Source organism: Ictalurus furcatus, chromosome 10 (assembly GCF_023375685.1).
Source record: "Ictalurus furcatus strain D&B chromosome 10, Billie_1.0, whole genome shotgun sequence".
Lineage (NCBI taxonomy): Eukaryota > Metazoa > Chordata > Actinopteri > Siluriformes > Ictaluridae > Ictalurus > Ictalurus furcatus.
Genome location: NC_071264.1, coordinates 26,965,913 through 26,980,857, shown reverse-complemented (window position 1 = coordinate 26,980,857; position 14,945 = coordinate 26,965,913). Strand labels below are relative to the sequence as shown.

Genomic DNA, 14,945 nt, shown 5'->3' with positions numbered 1-14,945 from the left:
CCCTAGAAAGTTCTTTGGGTTTCTCCATGCTGATGGATGAGAGAGAATTTAATGTGTGCACCATCATGATTTACACCCCAATTAAACAGGACAGAGTTCCTAGGCACTGAGGGCTAATTTGTTTTCTCCAAAGATTATACTGCTTGCATTTAATTATAATTATTCCTTAGGGTTGTCGGTCATCAACAGTTGTCACCTGTTTCAGGGGGCGGGGGGGGGGAATCCATGCATTGTGTAATTTGCATTTTATACAATTATTTTTAACTCCAGTAATTCTTGAGGACACTACATTGTTCTTGCTTCAAACACCATCTCACGTTTTGATCAATAAATCCGAATCTAAAAACCCATGTGGTTGAGGTTTGCTGTGATTTGCGTTCTGCTTGCAGTCTGAACACTCCACCTGGAACCAAAGTGAAACTCCTGGGCACGGTGCCTGTGAAAAACGGCTTTCTGCTATTAGACGACTGCAAAATTGCGGTCCTCGGGGGAGAGGTGGATCACCTGATTGAGAAATGGGAGCTACAAAGGGTGAGCCTCTGGAGAAGTGTCAGACTGTATGAGTAATACGTAATAATTTTTTATTTATTTTTGTAGTCATGCTCATGCATTGTATATTCATTCATTCTCAATTCAGTTAATTAAGTAAGTATTAAAACACTTGGGGGAATGCTGTTACAGGAAAATTGGTGAAGCAGAGTTATTAAAAAAGTCCTTTTTTAAAACCTGTTTTACACTTTTTAACAGAGTCTGGCGAAGCACAGCAGAAATAATATAGGTGCAGAGGGTGGCCCGCCTCCGTTTGTTCCCTTCGGACAGGTAAGACGAGCGTTTCAACCACGTTCTTTAAAGATTGATTACAGGAATGATCTGAATACACACAACCTTTTTGTTTTTGGTTGCAGACTATACAGTATTCGATTACACACACACACACACAGAGCAAGAATCGTATTTGTGTTTTCCCGTCCTCAGAAATGTGTGCGTAAGGACGAGGTGGACAGTAAGGCGCTGGACCAGAAGAAAACCCTACAAAGCAGCAACGTCTCCAAAGCGGCAAACGAAAACGACGAGTTTGAGAAGCAGAGGATTGCCGCTATTGCTGAAGTAGCCAAAAGCAAAGAGGTGTGGGGGGGAAAGTACCAAAAAAAATGATCCTTAAGTGAAATTAGAGGGTGTTATGTCATACTCGTACATAATTAAAAGTGAAAGCAGTGAAAGTTAAGAAGGGTTCTGCACTACACTTTGCTCTGTGATGTAGTAGTTAAAAGTAAAAGTAAAAAGTGAATGATTTGAAACTGAAATTTAACCTGAAAGTCAGGCATTTTTTATTTTTCTTAAACACTTTCAAATCAGTAACCGTCTGCTCAGCATAATTCATATGAAAAGTAGCAAAGTTTAGAGGATCATTAATAGGAGGATCAGGGTGGCATTAATATGAGCGTAAAAAATACTAATGAAATATCAGTACTTTTATTTTTATAATTCGAGAAAACTCTGATTGGAAGCAGCTGACGAGATGCTAAGATATTTATCTTTAACTTACATATTGTGATCTATCTATACTTATATGCGTGTGTTTTTATATATATATATATATATATATATATATATATATATATATATAATGCATCGTCAAAGGTCTTCAGGTATCACAATATGAAATTTCTGTCTTATTCCACAACGCTATTGAATACTCAGATCTGATTGGTCAGAAGGTTCATTTAATATTCTATAACAGCAGACAAATCGCAGCTCGTTCTAATGCATTATCATTCATATTTATGGAAGAAGTCTCCAGTGTCAGTGCTTCGTAAAGGGAAAGTCTTTACAGGAGACAAGAGCTTATGTCGTTTTTATTTCCGTCTTATTAACTTCATGAGAGAAAAGAGAGGCTGGTGACCTTTAGCTGTTTTATCATAATTGACCACAGGAACTAACTTGTCGATGTAGGACGTGGAATTTATTAATAAATAAAAAAATTCTAGTCGGGCAAATTGCTGTGGCTTAAGAGGAATCGAAAAACTTCATGGCGTGCTGTTATTGAGGGGAAAATGAACAGTTTTAAAGTATCAGGCTGCACCACACCACCCTGTCGTTGATTATTTTCCTATTACAGAACATTCCTGAGTTGTTTTTTCAAAATTTTTTTTATTTCTTGCATAACGCCCAGAGTTAATATTTGTCCCCGTTATTATGGCTTCATTCAAACAAATGTCACGAACCACATCGCATTTGAATTTGTACAAATCAGTTAATTATAAAAGTTTTTTTTTTTTTTGTGGAAATGTAATTGACTAAGAGTACAAGTATTCCATTTTAATTATGAAGTACATTCACTTGCTAAACAGTATTGATAGTGTGTTCCACTGTGTGTTTTCGGGACACTTGCGTACATTCGAGCACGTTATTGAGCATTGCTGTAGAGTTTATAAAGCAGCAGGTTAATTGCAGCATCATTTTAGGATGAATATTTTATGCGGCCCCAAACGACTCGTTCTTCTGACTTGTTGCTCTGACTCGTGCTTTCTGAAGTCTTTCGGCAGTGAGGCAATACGAAAACGGCTCTTCGGTCTAATTCATTTAATTGCTGAGATTTTTTCAGCCACTTGTAGATGGAAAAACTTTAATAACGTAATAAGTAATTGGGTTGTCTATTCGTATCACTTCAGCCCTAGGCTCCGGGCGAGCTTAATAATTCTCACACAGGACAAAAAAAAAAAAAAAAAATTAGATTTGAAATGAATAATGAAAAATGCAATTTTCTCTGTTAGGGAAATGGATGCTTATTCCACACTACCATCCATCCACACCCGCCCCCCCCCCCCCTTTTTTTTTCCCTTTTTTTTTTTTTTAAAAAGAAAATTAAAGTATCCTATATGATGTTCTGTACAGATCTGTGTGCTTGCTCTATTGAGAAATATTGCTTTAACTTCCCTGGTCATCTGTTCCCAAATCTACAATCTTTTGATAAACATTTATTGTGTTTACTTCTGCTTGCGTGCAGACACGGACGTTTGGCGGCGGAGGCAACACAAGGAGTAACCTGGCCAATCCGGGTTCCACTTCCAAGAACCGAGAGACTTACCAGAGAAGAAGAGACGAGCGAGATAAGAGCGGGACTGAGAGCAGGCCAGAGGGAGTGTATCGTGAGCTGGTACGAGTTGGCATCACCTTTGATCTTGAAAAATAAACAAACAATGCATACCTTTCGGTGTGATGTACTATGCAACATAACACAAGTTCAGGTTGGTTGAATGAGAAAGGCTTCGGTGAGATAAATTTGTACGAGTTAAACGTTTAACGAGATAAGACGAAGACTTATCCGTGTAAGTATTTCAAGGGATTGTTTTCCTCCCTTATCTTTCTTCTTCTGGACATGCAACCCTTTTGTAGGGCGCTCATGCCTAACGAGTCATTTCTTGAAGGTTTTGGGATGAAACATTCACAAGTAACTTTCGTTTTTAATTCATTTCCAACCAGCGTGTAATGCCTGTGTTCAAAATGGCATAGTAAGCGTGCAATTCATTTTAAACTCGGATTAAACAGAGTATGTACTATGTAGTGTACAGTACACAGTATGTAGTGTACAACATTTAGTGTACAGTATGTGGTGTATAGTATACAGCACACAGTATGTAATATACAGTATGTAGTGTATAATAATCAGTATGCAGGACGTAGTATGTGGTGTACATTATGCAGTACGTAGTGTGTAATACTAAGTATGGTGTACACAGTACACTGTATTCATTATGCAGTTTGTAAGGAAGGTAAATTTTAATTCTAATTTGTACGCTCTGTACAGTATACAGTGTATGCAGTACATAATATACACCGATCAGCCATAACATTATAACCACCTGCCTAATATTGTGTACGTCCCCCTTGTGACTCCACAGGACCTCTGAAGGTGTGCTGTGGTATCTGGGACCAAGACTTTAACAGCATGTCCTTTAAGTCCTGTAAGTTGCGATGTGGGGACTCAATGGATCGGACTTGTTTGTCCGGCATGTCCCACAGACGCTTGATCGGATTGAGATCTGGGAAATTTTGGAGGCTGTATCAACACCTTGAACATTTGTCATGTTCTTGAAACGTTCCTGAACAATTTTTGCAGTGAGACATGTTTAGTAGCATCCACATGATTGTCAGGACCTGAAGTTTCCCAGCAGAACGTTGTCCAGAGTATCACACTGCCTCCACCGGCTTGCCTTCTTCCCATATGCACACACGCACCCGGCCGTCCATGTGATGTAAAAGAAAATGTGATTCATCAGACCAGGCCACCTTCTTCCATTGCTCCATGGTCCAGTTCTGATACTCATTTGCCCATTGTAGGTGCTTTCGGAGGTGGACAGGAGTCAGCATGGGCGCTCTGACCGGTCTACAGCTACACAGCCCTGTACACAGCAAGCTGTGATGCACTGTGTGTCCTGACACCTTTCTATCAGAGCCAGCGTGAACTTTTTCAGCAATTTGTGCTACAGTAGCTCTTCTGTGGGATCGTTCCAGACGTGCTAGCCTTCGCTCTCCACATGGATCAGTGAGCCTTGGGTGTCCATGACCCTGTCACTGGTTCACCGGTTGTCCTTCCTTGGACCAATTTTGGAAGGTACTAACCACTGCAAACCAGGAACACCCCACAAGACCTGCCGTTTTGGAGATGCTCTGACCCAATCAGCCATCACGATATGGCGCTTGTCAAAGTCGCTCAGATCCTTACGCTTGCTCAATTTTCCTGCTTCCAACACATCAACTTCGAGAAAAGACTGTTCACTTCACCTGTCAGTGGGTTTAAAGTTATCACTGATCCGTGTATGCATTACGCAATAACGTAGTATGCAGTAGACTACGTCATGTGCAGTATGTAGTACAACCTATAGAGTATGCATTATCCAGTATACAATACTCACTTTGTAGTACACAGAATTTATGTGTGGCCAGAGCGATCTGTATCTCGCGACGCAGTGTGTTCATTGAGTTTAAAAATGAAAGGTTTGTGAGTTTTTGTTTTTGTGGTGCTTCAAACTAAAAGCTGAACTCCCTCAAAGCTGTTATATACGTGATATATTCTATACATTGGTCCAATATACAGCGTCCTCTTCAGACTTCAGGCTTCATATGTCCTATATAATTCCAGGTAGACGAGCGGGCTCTAAGGGATATCATGGAGATGGGTTTCAGTAAAGAGGCAGCCAGGCAAGCACTGCTGGACAACAACAATAACATGGAGGCAGCACTTAATTCCCTGCTTACAGGAACCACCCAGGCCAGAGCAGCCCCCGTAGAGCCATCTCGCCCTCCACCCAGAGGTAGAATCATCGCACGGTTAGCCTCAAATAAGAGCCTTTGATTTACACTACTGCTCTAAGCTGCTTCACGTGGTAGTTATGGATATGTGTGGTTTTATACCATGTCGGAGTTAAACTAATATGATTTTTTTTTCTTCCGGGTGGTATGACGACGCCGGTCTTCTCTCTATCAGGCAAGGGCAGAGGGCGAGGAAGATCCAGGCAGGATGACGACGAGGATGGAGGAGCGAGACCCTCAGGGCCTAGCACGCTCTTCGACTTCCTGGAGTCTAAAATGGGAGCATTCTCTATTGATGGTAAATGGAATGTGTGCTGTTTGAGGGCAGTGAAACAGCCAGTGCAGTAACGCCATATTTCTGACACTTATGTATTGTCTTTCATGCAGAGGGGGCAGGACCCACTGACTTGATCTGCCTTATTATGTGTTTCTATATATAAATATAGATATATATAAATATAAATATTATATGAATATAAAAACACTCTGATTTATTTAAACGTGTATAAGTGGATATGGAGTAATGTATATGCCTTCTCTGTTGGATAGCGATTTTTGTCTCCAATATTAGGGGAAAAAAAGGTGTGATTTGAAGGATACCAGGGCTTAGTCTTATGTAAGGAATAAAACCCTGCCTGTTGCTGTACCTCATACGTTACTCTGCATAAGGCATGGTTGCACTTGACGTACATGCCATAACATGTAGAACGAAATGCCGTTGTAGCGTGAACAGGTGTCGTCTCTTTTAATGGGTTTTCCCTTTGAGGCACTTAAAGGTTTTCCACTTTTAATTGAACCTCTAGAGACGAAGAAACAGCCACCGCAAAAAGCACAGGAGCATCCGAGTAGGACAAACATCCTAAATCCTGACCACGTCCCCCGAGAAGCCTCTCAGAACAAGCAGCCTAGCCGAAACGAGGGCCGGGCGCAGAGGAACGATCGACCCCCTCGCTTCCAGAGGGACAGCGAGTTCCCCAAACCTAGCACTGCCGAATCGCTTCTCCTAACCCCCTCGCAGAGTCAAAGATGGAACGACGGTGAGAAAAGGGGAAGAGGCGGAGCAGAGCAGCGGAAAGACGAAAGGCGAGACGCAAAGGGCGGACACATGAACTCTGCCTCTACAGCAAACCAGAGGTCAAAAGGTCAACAGGGTCAGTTTGCGAACTTTTACCAGGGTTCAAAACGAGACCGGGGTCCGAGAGAGCCGGACCATGCAGCCGGATCCGATCAATCGAAAAGGAGCCAAGCGAACGGCCCGCTAGGACCCAAGCCGTTGGAATCGGCTATGATGGACAGACCCGAACCCCACAGCAAGAGGAAAGGCAGGCCGGACAGACCTAACTCCGCCCACTTTGATCGGGACACCATGGGCAACTGGAACTCTGTCCACACTCCTGGGATGAAAGACTCCTCCACCGTTCTACACGATGGGGGGCAGACGCCCTTCGTTAAAGGAGGCGGGAATCCGAACACGCTTCTCCAAAACGGTGATTTGGAGCCCAGACGCACGGGTCCCATCAAAGACTTCAAACTTCAGACTTCAAACTTCCATCAAAGAGCGCAGACTTCAGGCCTGCCTCACAAGAACAACAGCTTTTACAACTCCGGCCCCAAGAAGAGGTCAGGACCGATCAAAGGTCACAGAGGGTCAGAGATGGGTTATCAAGGGGAGAGCGGTAACCACGGAAACTGGAAATCCGGCGACCAGTGCCTTGCACTTTACTGGGAGGACAACAAGGTCAGTGGAATGACAGTTTAATGTCACCATACTACGATACGTGATGTGGTGATCTTTTGTTTTAGTGCCAATGCAAATTAAGTGACGCATCCAGCCCTCTGAAATCAGAATGAGTATCACGAGTACGATATCGTCGTAGTGACCGGCCCTAACATGAACCCGGCTCTTGCATACCTACAGAGATTTAGATCCGTTACAAAAATGAAGCCTAAAATCAAATCCCTTTTTCCTAAAACATAAAATTGAATGCAGGATGCCTTCCTGTCGTTCAGCCATAAAATGCAGGTCAATGGCATATAGAGTGAAATTTAAAAGCTCTAAATGGTTCTTTATATGTGTATCGCTTTTAAAATGATGTAGTTAGCTGGTTTCACCAGTTAAATGTGTTTGTATTCTCTCTATATTTTAACCGTTGTTAATCTTCTTGTTGTTCCTGTATGCACAGTTCTACAGGGCCGTGATCGACGCGGTGCATCCCTCAGGCTCTACAGCCGTGGTCGTGTTCAGTGACTACGGCAACTGCGAGGAGGTCCTGCTTCAGAATATCAGACCTGTACACATGGGCACATGGGTGAGCACGTGATGATGATGATTATGCACAGTCACACAGCCTTAAATTAAATCTCAAGGTGTACATGTACATCTGATCTGATTTACAGTCATGTGAATCTGACTCTGTTTCGGTCATACATGCCCTGACAGGCAGCTGTTGGCAGCTGTTCATTTTGTATTCGCGTAAATGACTGTCGTTTAACCTGGTGCCTTATACAGGACGAGGACGACCTTTACTACGAGACTTCTCTGGAATTCCGACGAGGAGGTGACGGCCAGCCCAGACGTACTCGACCTACACAGCAGTATTACCAACCTCCCAGAGCAAGGGACTGATGTTTGGTGAGCGCACACACACACCAACACACACACGAACAGCTTTCTGTGCACTTTGGAGCTTTCAAATTCCTAAAAACTTTATTATTGTTTAAATTAAGTGTTAATCAAATTTATTCAAATATTATATCATCTAACTTGACTTAATTAAGCAAATAAAACCTCAAGGAATATATAAATATATACACATACATTCATATATATATATATATATATATATATATATATATATATATATATATATATATATATATATATATATATATATATGATATATATATATATATATAAAATATGTCATTTTACTTACCTACAGAAAAACTGTGACTCCCGACTCTTAAAATATTGTTATAAATTACTTACACATTATCTATCTATCTATCTATCTATCTATATATATATATATATATTTTAATTCATCATAACATTTATGTGTGATAAAATTGTGAAATTATAGCATGCTGTAAAAGCATTTTTATACATCAAGCTACAAGGAAAATTTTAGCAAGATATTTTCTTGCCTTTGAATATGTGTATATTTTCATATTCTACATACGTCAATAGATCTACTCCCAAACCTTCCACATGTATTACACTCTCCTATGCTACAGTGATACTACTAACACACAGCCTACATGCGGACACAATGACATTTCGTCTAAAATGACAATATTTCCTAGTTATAGCAGATGTGGTGTCTTGTGCATGTATCTTTTTATTCTGATCTGCCAGTAGAGTGAATTATACAGTATTTGACGAAGCTTTATTTAATGCGCAGCCTGATCGACAAATCAGAGCCTGTAATTAGCCATCACGCCCTGCAGTTGCTAGCTTTTATGTAATAATGTAATTTGGTTTTTAGGTCTCTCATCACAGTAGTGAGCAATTTTAAAGTGATAGTTTGGCGATAAAATAGACATCTTTACGTTTACATTTTCATCCTGTAGTTAATAAACAATCAGATAATAATTAAGTTGGTTATTTTGGGGGTCTCGAGTTTGCTTTTTGCACTGGAGCTACGTGGGTATCGCGGCTAACAAATGAGGGAAGCTTATAGCCACCAGTTTATCATACATGTCTAAAACTTCAAACATAAATAATCTCACATTCGCTTTTGGTTCAGTAACAGCATTCGCACAGGAACAGTTTCATAAAGCAGCCGAATAAAGTAAGTCTGTATGAATATATATATATATATATATATATATATATATATATATATATATATATATATATATATATATATATATATATATAAATAAAGTATATGTTAAACTATTTACTTTAAAAAATGTTAATCAAATTGGATCTTTATCATAGAAATGACTTCTAGCATTTCCTCCACACTAACAAGGTAAACGTAAACATGCACCTTTTCTCTTTTTCTGCCTTTCTATCCAATAAAAACAGCATTTTCGATAACCAGTACCAAACAAACCGTCCTTTTTAATCTGTTCTCCAAAAAGTATCAATCTAAAATAAATAAATAATTTTAAAAAAAAGCATGTTCACGTTATAGCATAGAAAAGTCCCCCCAGGATTTCACGATTTTGCAATATCAGAAGTCAACGCAAAATCATGCAAACTTCACAATATACGGAGGAGCTTGCAATTTTTCAGAATTACCGCATTTTACAGATTTTTGGTTTTTGGCCAAGACACGTCAGGTGACATCATCACAATGCGCATTCAGTCAAAACCCTCTTCGATTCATGTGCATCGAACACGAGTACAGATAAAAGCTCGCATTAACCAACAAACATCACTGCGAAAGACAATTTAAGTAGTTTTCCGCCAAAAACTCCGCAAATCGCATCGCAAATTTCAAAAAAGCCGAAGCAAAATCGAACGTTTTTGGCCGCATCAATCGCAAAACAGAAACCCCCGCGAAATCCTGTACAGACTGAAAAAGGAAAAAGCGTAGCTTATTCGGGAAATATTATGCGTTGTGTCACGTGATCTCTACAATTCCAAAATGGTTGACTTATTTTGAAGCCATTTTCTGGATTGTGTATGTCAGTTTTAATGTTTTTATATAGTATATAAACAATGATGGGGCGTGCAGGAAAGCATATTTTACGTTCAAATTCACAAACCGAGCGAGAACAGTGGACATGACGTTAAAGGTCGTGGGTCAGACTCGCAGTGCACACGCCCAGCATGACATTTTCTACCAGGAACCTTTTATGAAACGGGCTGAGAGCGCATTTGTGTCCAAAACATCATAACGGCGTTTTTAAAGTGATCCATTTTATTATTAGAATTGGTGTGGACTAAACTGAGTCTGAGGAAAATTCGACTTCAAAGGTGCAGCTACGACTGTTTGATGTCCTTTCGGCCATTTTTATAGATAACCGTGTGTCCAGCATCACTCACATTAGCGAGTGTTTGATGTGAGTGAGTGATGATTTAGGTATGTATTACATTCATGAGCCTTGTAACTCCAGTGCAAAACAAAACAACAACAATAAACCCTCGTACACCAAAGTCTTGGATGATGGATCGTCTTACGGATGTAGCGCTTGATTTTTGGTCAAACGATCACTTCATGGAGGCAGAGAAACATGCAAACAATCTAACCGTGGTATGTGTTTGTTCCCTCAGGCCCCCGTTGGGAAGGTACACGGGTGATCAACGACCCGATCTCATTTGAAACTACGGCTTCAGATTAATCAACCGAAACACTCTGGCGGAAGACGAACTCCGTCCTCTCTCTGTCTCTATCTCTGTGAAGTGTAGAAGAAGAGAGCTGAAAGGGCTTGCTGCACTAGCTGCATCCACACACACGTGTGTGTGTTAATGTGATAATGCATAAGGCTGCTGTACATGTTGGCGGTTTTATCGTACGTGGTTATAATAATAATAATAATAATGATGATGATGATGATGATTATAAAAACAGTGCAACCATATAACCATTTCTTCAGCGTCGTCTGTGTCTTATTACTTGTGATGCTCATCATTTCGGTGAAGGTACGTACTAGTAATTTTTTTTTCCACCCGACAGTGTGGAGTGGTTGTATGTGGGAACAGTTCTCTGAGCCACATGTTGTCCCTGTACAAGTACCTGCACTGAATTCGGGTACTGTTCCTGCTCAGGTGTACCAAATAAGGAGATATAGGTGGAGCTAGAAACAGTGCAGATCACTGATCGGCCAAACACAATGATCACAGAATCATCTTACATCCAGCAAACTTCAGTAGTGTAGTAACTGATGTTACGTTTTTACATTAAAACCCGCCACTTCCAGATCCCAACCGGCTTCCTGTTCAATATATATGCTCAATACCTAGTGTATATAATATAATGCTACAACGGTAGGATAGTAGAACACACTTTGAGATTCAGTCACAAAAAAAAGCTTGGATCTTCAATCCTTTAAAAAATGTAATAAAAAAAAAATTAAAGCCTTAGTGGCCTTGCCTTAGTGGAGCGCAAAAAACTCTGTGCCTAGTGCTTAATAGCAAAGCAAGATACATCAGATTTTTATTTCATGTCAAGGAAATCAATTTGAGAGTTCTAGATTAGTCTACATATTTCCATCATTAGTTTCCACTCATCAGGTATTATTATGTGATGGGAAGCACACACAGGCCCTCCAGCAGGATTCGGTTTAGTAACTGTACCACTCTGTACTGCGTTGACCAGGAGGAAAAAAGGTCTAATATTGTGTAGCAGCAAACACCTGATGCTTAATCATCTGTCAGCTGCAGTGATGTTTGTGTAAGTGCTCGGACACTGAGCACTGAACACCGGTTAATATTCAACAAGATTCAGATCTGCCCTGCACCAACCATCTGTCACACTCATCCCAAAGTTTAAGGGGGGGCACCAACCTGTAATCGCACAAGGTTCCAATCGCTCGCGCTCGGCTTGTACGACAAACCAGGTGTGGTATGAATAAAGAATATAGTATCAGCCTTACTGTTCTTATTAGGACTTTAACTGTAGGATTAAAGAGGGAACATAAAGAATATAGTATCAGCCTTACTGTTCTTATTAGGACTTTAACTGTAGGATTAAAGAGGGAACATATACAAAATTTTATAGAGTGCAACTCTCAGCGCTAGGTTATTACAGGTAATAATGTTGATGGCCTGCTGCCGTGCTCGTAGTATATATATCTTTCGCTTATCGGCGAACATCCGAGGCTTGCGCCGTCCCTCCGGGTTCATTTGCCGAAATCGGTGAAGCGCGTTCCTCTCACGTAAACCGATCGCTTCCGTCTGTAACGGAGAACCTCTACGTTGAGGAGAGATCATTTTTCACATTACAAAAGGCATTATGGGCTGCTTCTCAACCATGGATGGCACCTGACCAGGACTGATTGGGTTTTTAAGAGCAGTACAGACAGAGTGTGACACATTTCGCATCCAGACTATGTCTGGAAATAAAGATGGATGGGGAAAGTACATGCGATGAGCTTTGGTGATAAAGTCGTTTACCTTGTCTAACTTGTAGCGCGTCTAAATTATTGACGTGTTGTAATATGGACGCTGTGTGGACAATCAGAGTGAAGCCATTACATTTCCACTGATTAGCAACGACAAATTAGAGCAGGGTTTCCCCGTCTCATCCATCTGGAGAAAGCAGCCGAGGCTAATGCTTCGGAAGAACTGCACCTTAACACACCATCCCTTAATTCCAGTGGATTAAATGTATAATCATTAAAAGTCACAAAGCCGTTTGAATCTATAGCTTATAAATTGGTGAACTGTTTTTTTTTTTTTTTTTTTTTTTTTTTTTTTTTTTTTTTTTAAACCTACACAATATCTATTCTTTTTTTTTTAATGTTATGAATTAAGTCATCATACTGCTTATGGTTCAAATCTAAGGTGCTGGGCAGTGGTAGCTCAGTGGTTAAGACGTTGGAACGACTATGGAAGATCGTGAGTTTAAATCCCAGCACTGCCAATCTGCCACTACTGGGCCGTTGAGTCAAGGCCCTTAACCCTCAACTGCTCAATTATATAAATGAGATAAATGTAAGTCGATCCCAAAAAAGAGAGGATTCCCTAATTCCAGGAATTGTAAACAAAGAGTCATCGCCAAAGCATTGGCATCGATTCCACATACTGAAAATGATTCACCTTCCATAAACATGTCAGGGCACAATTTAGAATCGGAGTGAGACCGATTTTTTTTGGTTCTCAAGTTTTGCTTTGGGCAGTGTAAAATTCCTCTCATACCTAACTAGAACTCTGAGAAGTGGGTGTTAAATACAGCGGAGTCTAAAAGTCTGAGAGCACTAGTGAAAATGCTTCTATTTTGCATTATTTTCAAATTTAATACAGCAATTTGATAGTATTGACAACAATTTGAGTGGAAAGTAGTATCTTTGAAAAATTTACCTGAATTTCAGAGTCTCTTAGTATTTGGTACGTCTCCCCTTTTTTGCTTTAATGACGGTACGCACGTGCTGGCATGGACTCCACAATTTGTGCGAAACATTATGATCCCTTTTAGATCAAATCCATTGGCGTGTCGTCTGAAAACGTGCTTCAGTGGAAGAGATTAGGCACGAGGAAAATCAGATTTTTTTTTTGTACATAGCAGTTGACATGGTCAGTATCACAAATTTGCGTCCGTTTAAATAGGGACCTAGAAATAGTGCAGTATATGAAATATTCAAGATATTGAACATTCACTTTCTTTGTTTTAAATATTTCAGAATTCTAAAACCTACACACACACACATCCTGTAGTGTTTTATTCCTCTCACAGCAGTCTCTCGGCCCGCTTTAGTGTTGGACATTTTTATATATTTAGGAGAACTTTTCCATTACACTTCTGTACGTCTGTACTCATGCAATAAACCGTTGGAAAGCTAAGAATCTTGTGATTCGACTGATATAAACCATTTAAAAATACACACACAACAGCAGCTACAATCAACGTCTCTGTCAGACCACCAACATACAAATAAACACTTACGAAACGGAGGTAATTCACCATTGAAGCCTCATAGTAGTCCATTGATCCATAACTTCCAGACAAAAATAGTCTTGTTATGCTGGCAAAGGTCCAAACAATCCACATACAGTGGGGGGAAATAAGTATGGGACACATCAACATTTCTTTCAGTAAATATATTTCCAATGAGGTTATTCACATGAAATTTTCATCAGGCATTGGTATTAACTCAAGAAATCCGAAAATATAAAGAATTCCCAACATTAAAGTCCATAAATGAAGTTATGTGTAATAAAGTGGAATGAAACAGGCTTTTACTGCATCGTTCCAAATGATCTCGGAAGATCACATTTTCCTCATTATCTCTTCAGCGCGTGAATGAATATCCTTTACAGTAGATTTGAAAATGGCTTCTGGCCTGTGACCTATCGAATCTCTAAAACGGATCAAAGAACTACACATCATCCTATTTTATTCGTTTATAGTCACATTGAATGTTGTGGAATGTCCGTGAAACCTGTTAGTTCCTGTTATCACTTGTGCTAGAGCAGCTATAAACGCTCCAAGACACTGGAGACGCCTTCCTTAAATGTTAAACAAACATCTGATAGAAAACGTCATTATTCGTTGTTAAAAAACACACATTTTTCAAAATCAATTTATTATTAGCTTTGGGTTATGGTTATGTAGATCGTCCCCATACAAGTCCATGTGAATCTGTGGATCTCTTACTATGGAAACAATACCGTATTAGATGATATGATGTGACTTCTAATCAACACCGTCTGACCAATCAGATTTCGAGAATTCAGCAGAGTATAAAATATGATTCAAACCTATTAAACTGTTACAACAATGTGAGAGAGCTTTTTATGGACTACTCGTCTCTTATACCTTCTCACTCTCTCTCTCTCTCTCTCTCTCTCTCTCTCGCAGGCCACACACAGGTCTTTTCTGCTCTGTACAGAGCTCCCTCAGTCTCTCTCTTTCCCATGCTTCTTTCCCTCCTACTGCCCTAATGGAACCTGATCAGGTGCAGTAACAGGAGGAGAAATGCTTCTCTAGCCGCGCTCTCCTCCTCGTTCCTTGTCG

General features: G+C 40.2%; 1 protein-coding gene across 1 annotated transcript in view; it reads left to right on the top strand.

Annotated features, from left to right (window-relative positions):
• Positions 1 to 10,858, top strand: part of tdrd3 (tudor domain containing 3) — a 30,476-nt gene extending 19,618 nt beyond the window's left edge. The window contains exons 5-14 of the mRNA XM_053634681.1: positions 390 to 531; positions 748 to 819; positions 976 to 1,125; positions 3,008 to 3,157; positions 5,144 to 5,315; positions 5,489 to 5,611; positions 6,117 to 7,051; positions 7,497 to 7,622; positions 7,823 to 7,945; positions 10,544 to 10,858. Of these exons, the coding sequence (XP_053490656.1) occupies positions 390 to 531; positions 748 to 819; positions 976 to 1,125; positions 3,008 to 3,157; positions 5,144 to 5,315; positions 5,489 to 5,611; positions 6,117 to 7,051; positions 7,497 to 7,622; positions 7,823 to 7,939 (1,987 nt within the window). The 3' untranslated portion in view covers positions 7,940 to 7,945; positions 10,544 to 10,858. The remainder of the gene's footprint in view (positions 1 to 389; positions 532 to 747; positions 820 to 975; positions 1,126 to 3,007; positions 3,158 to 5,143; positions 5,316 to 5,488; positions 5,612 to 6,116; positions 7,052 to 7,496; positions 7,623 to 7,822; positions 7,946 to 10,543) is intronic.
• The last annotated feature ends 4,087 nt before the right edge of the window (positions 10,859 to 14,945 follow it).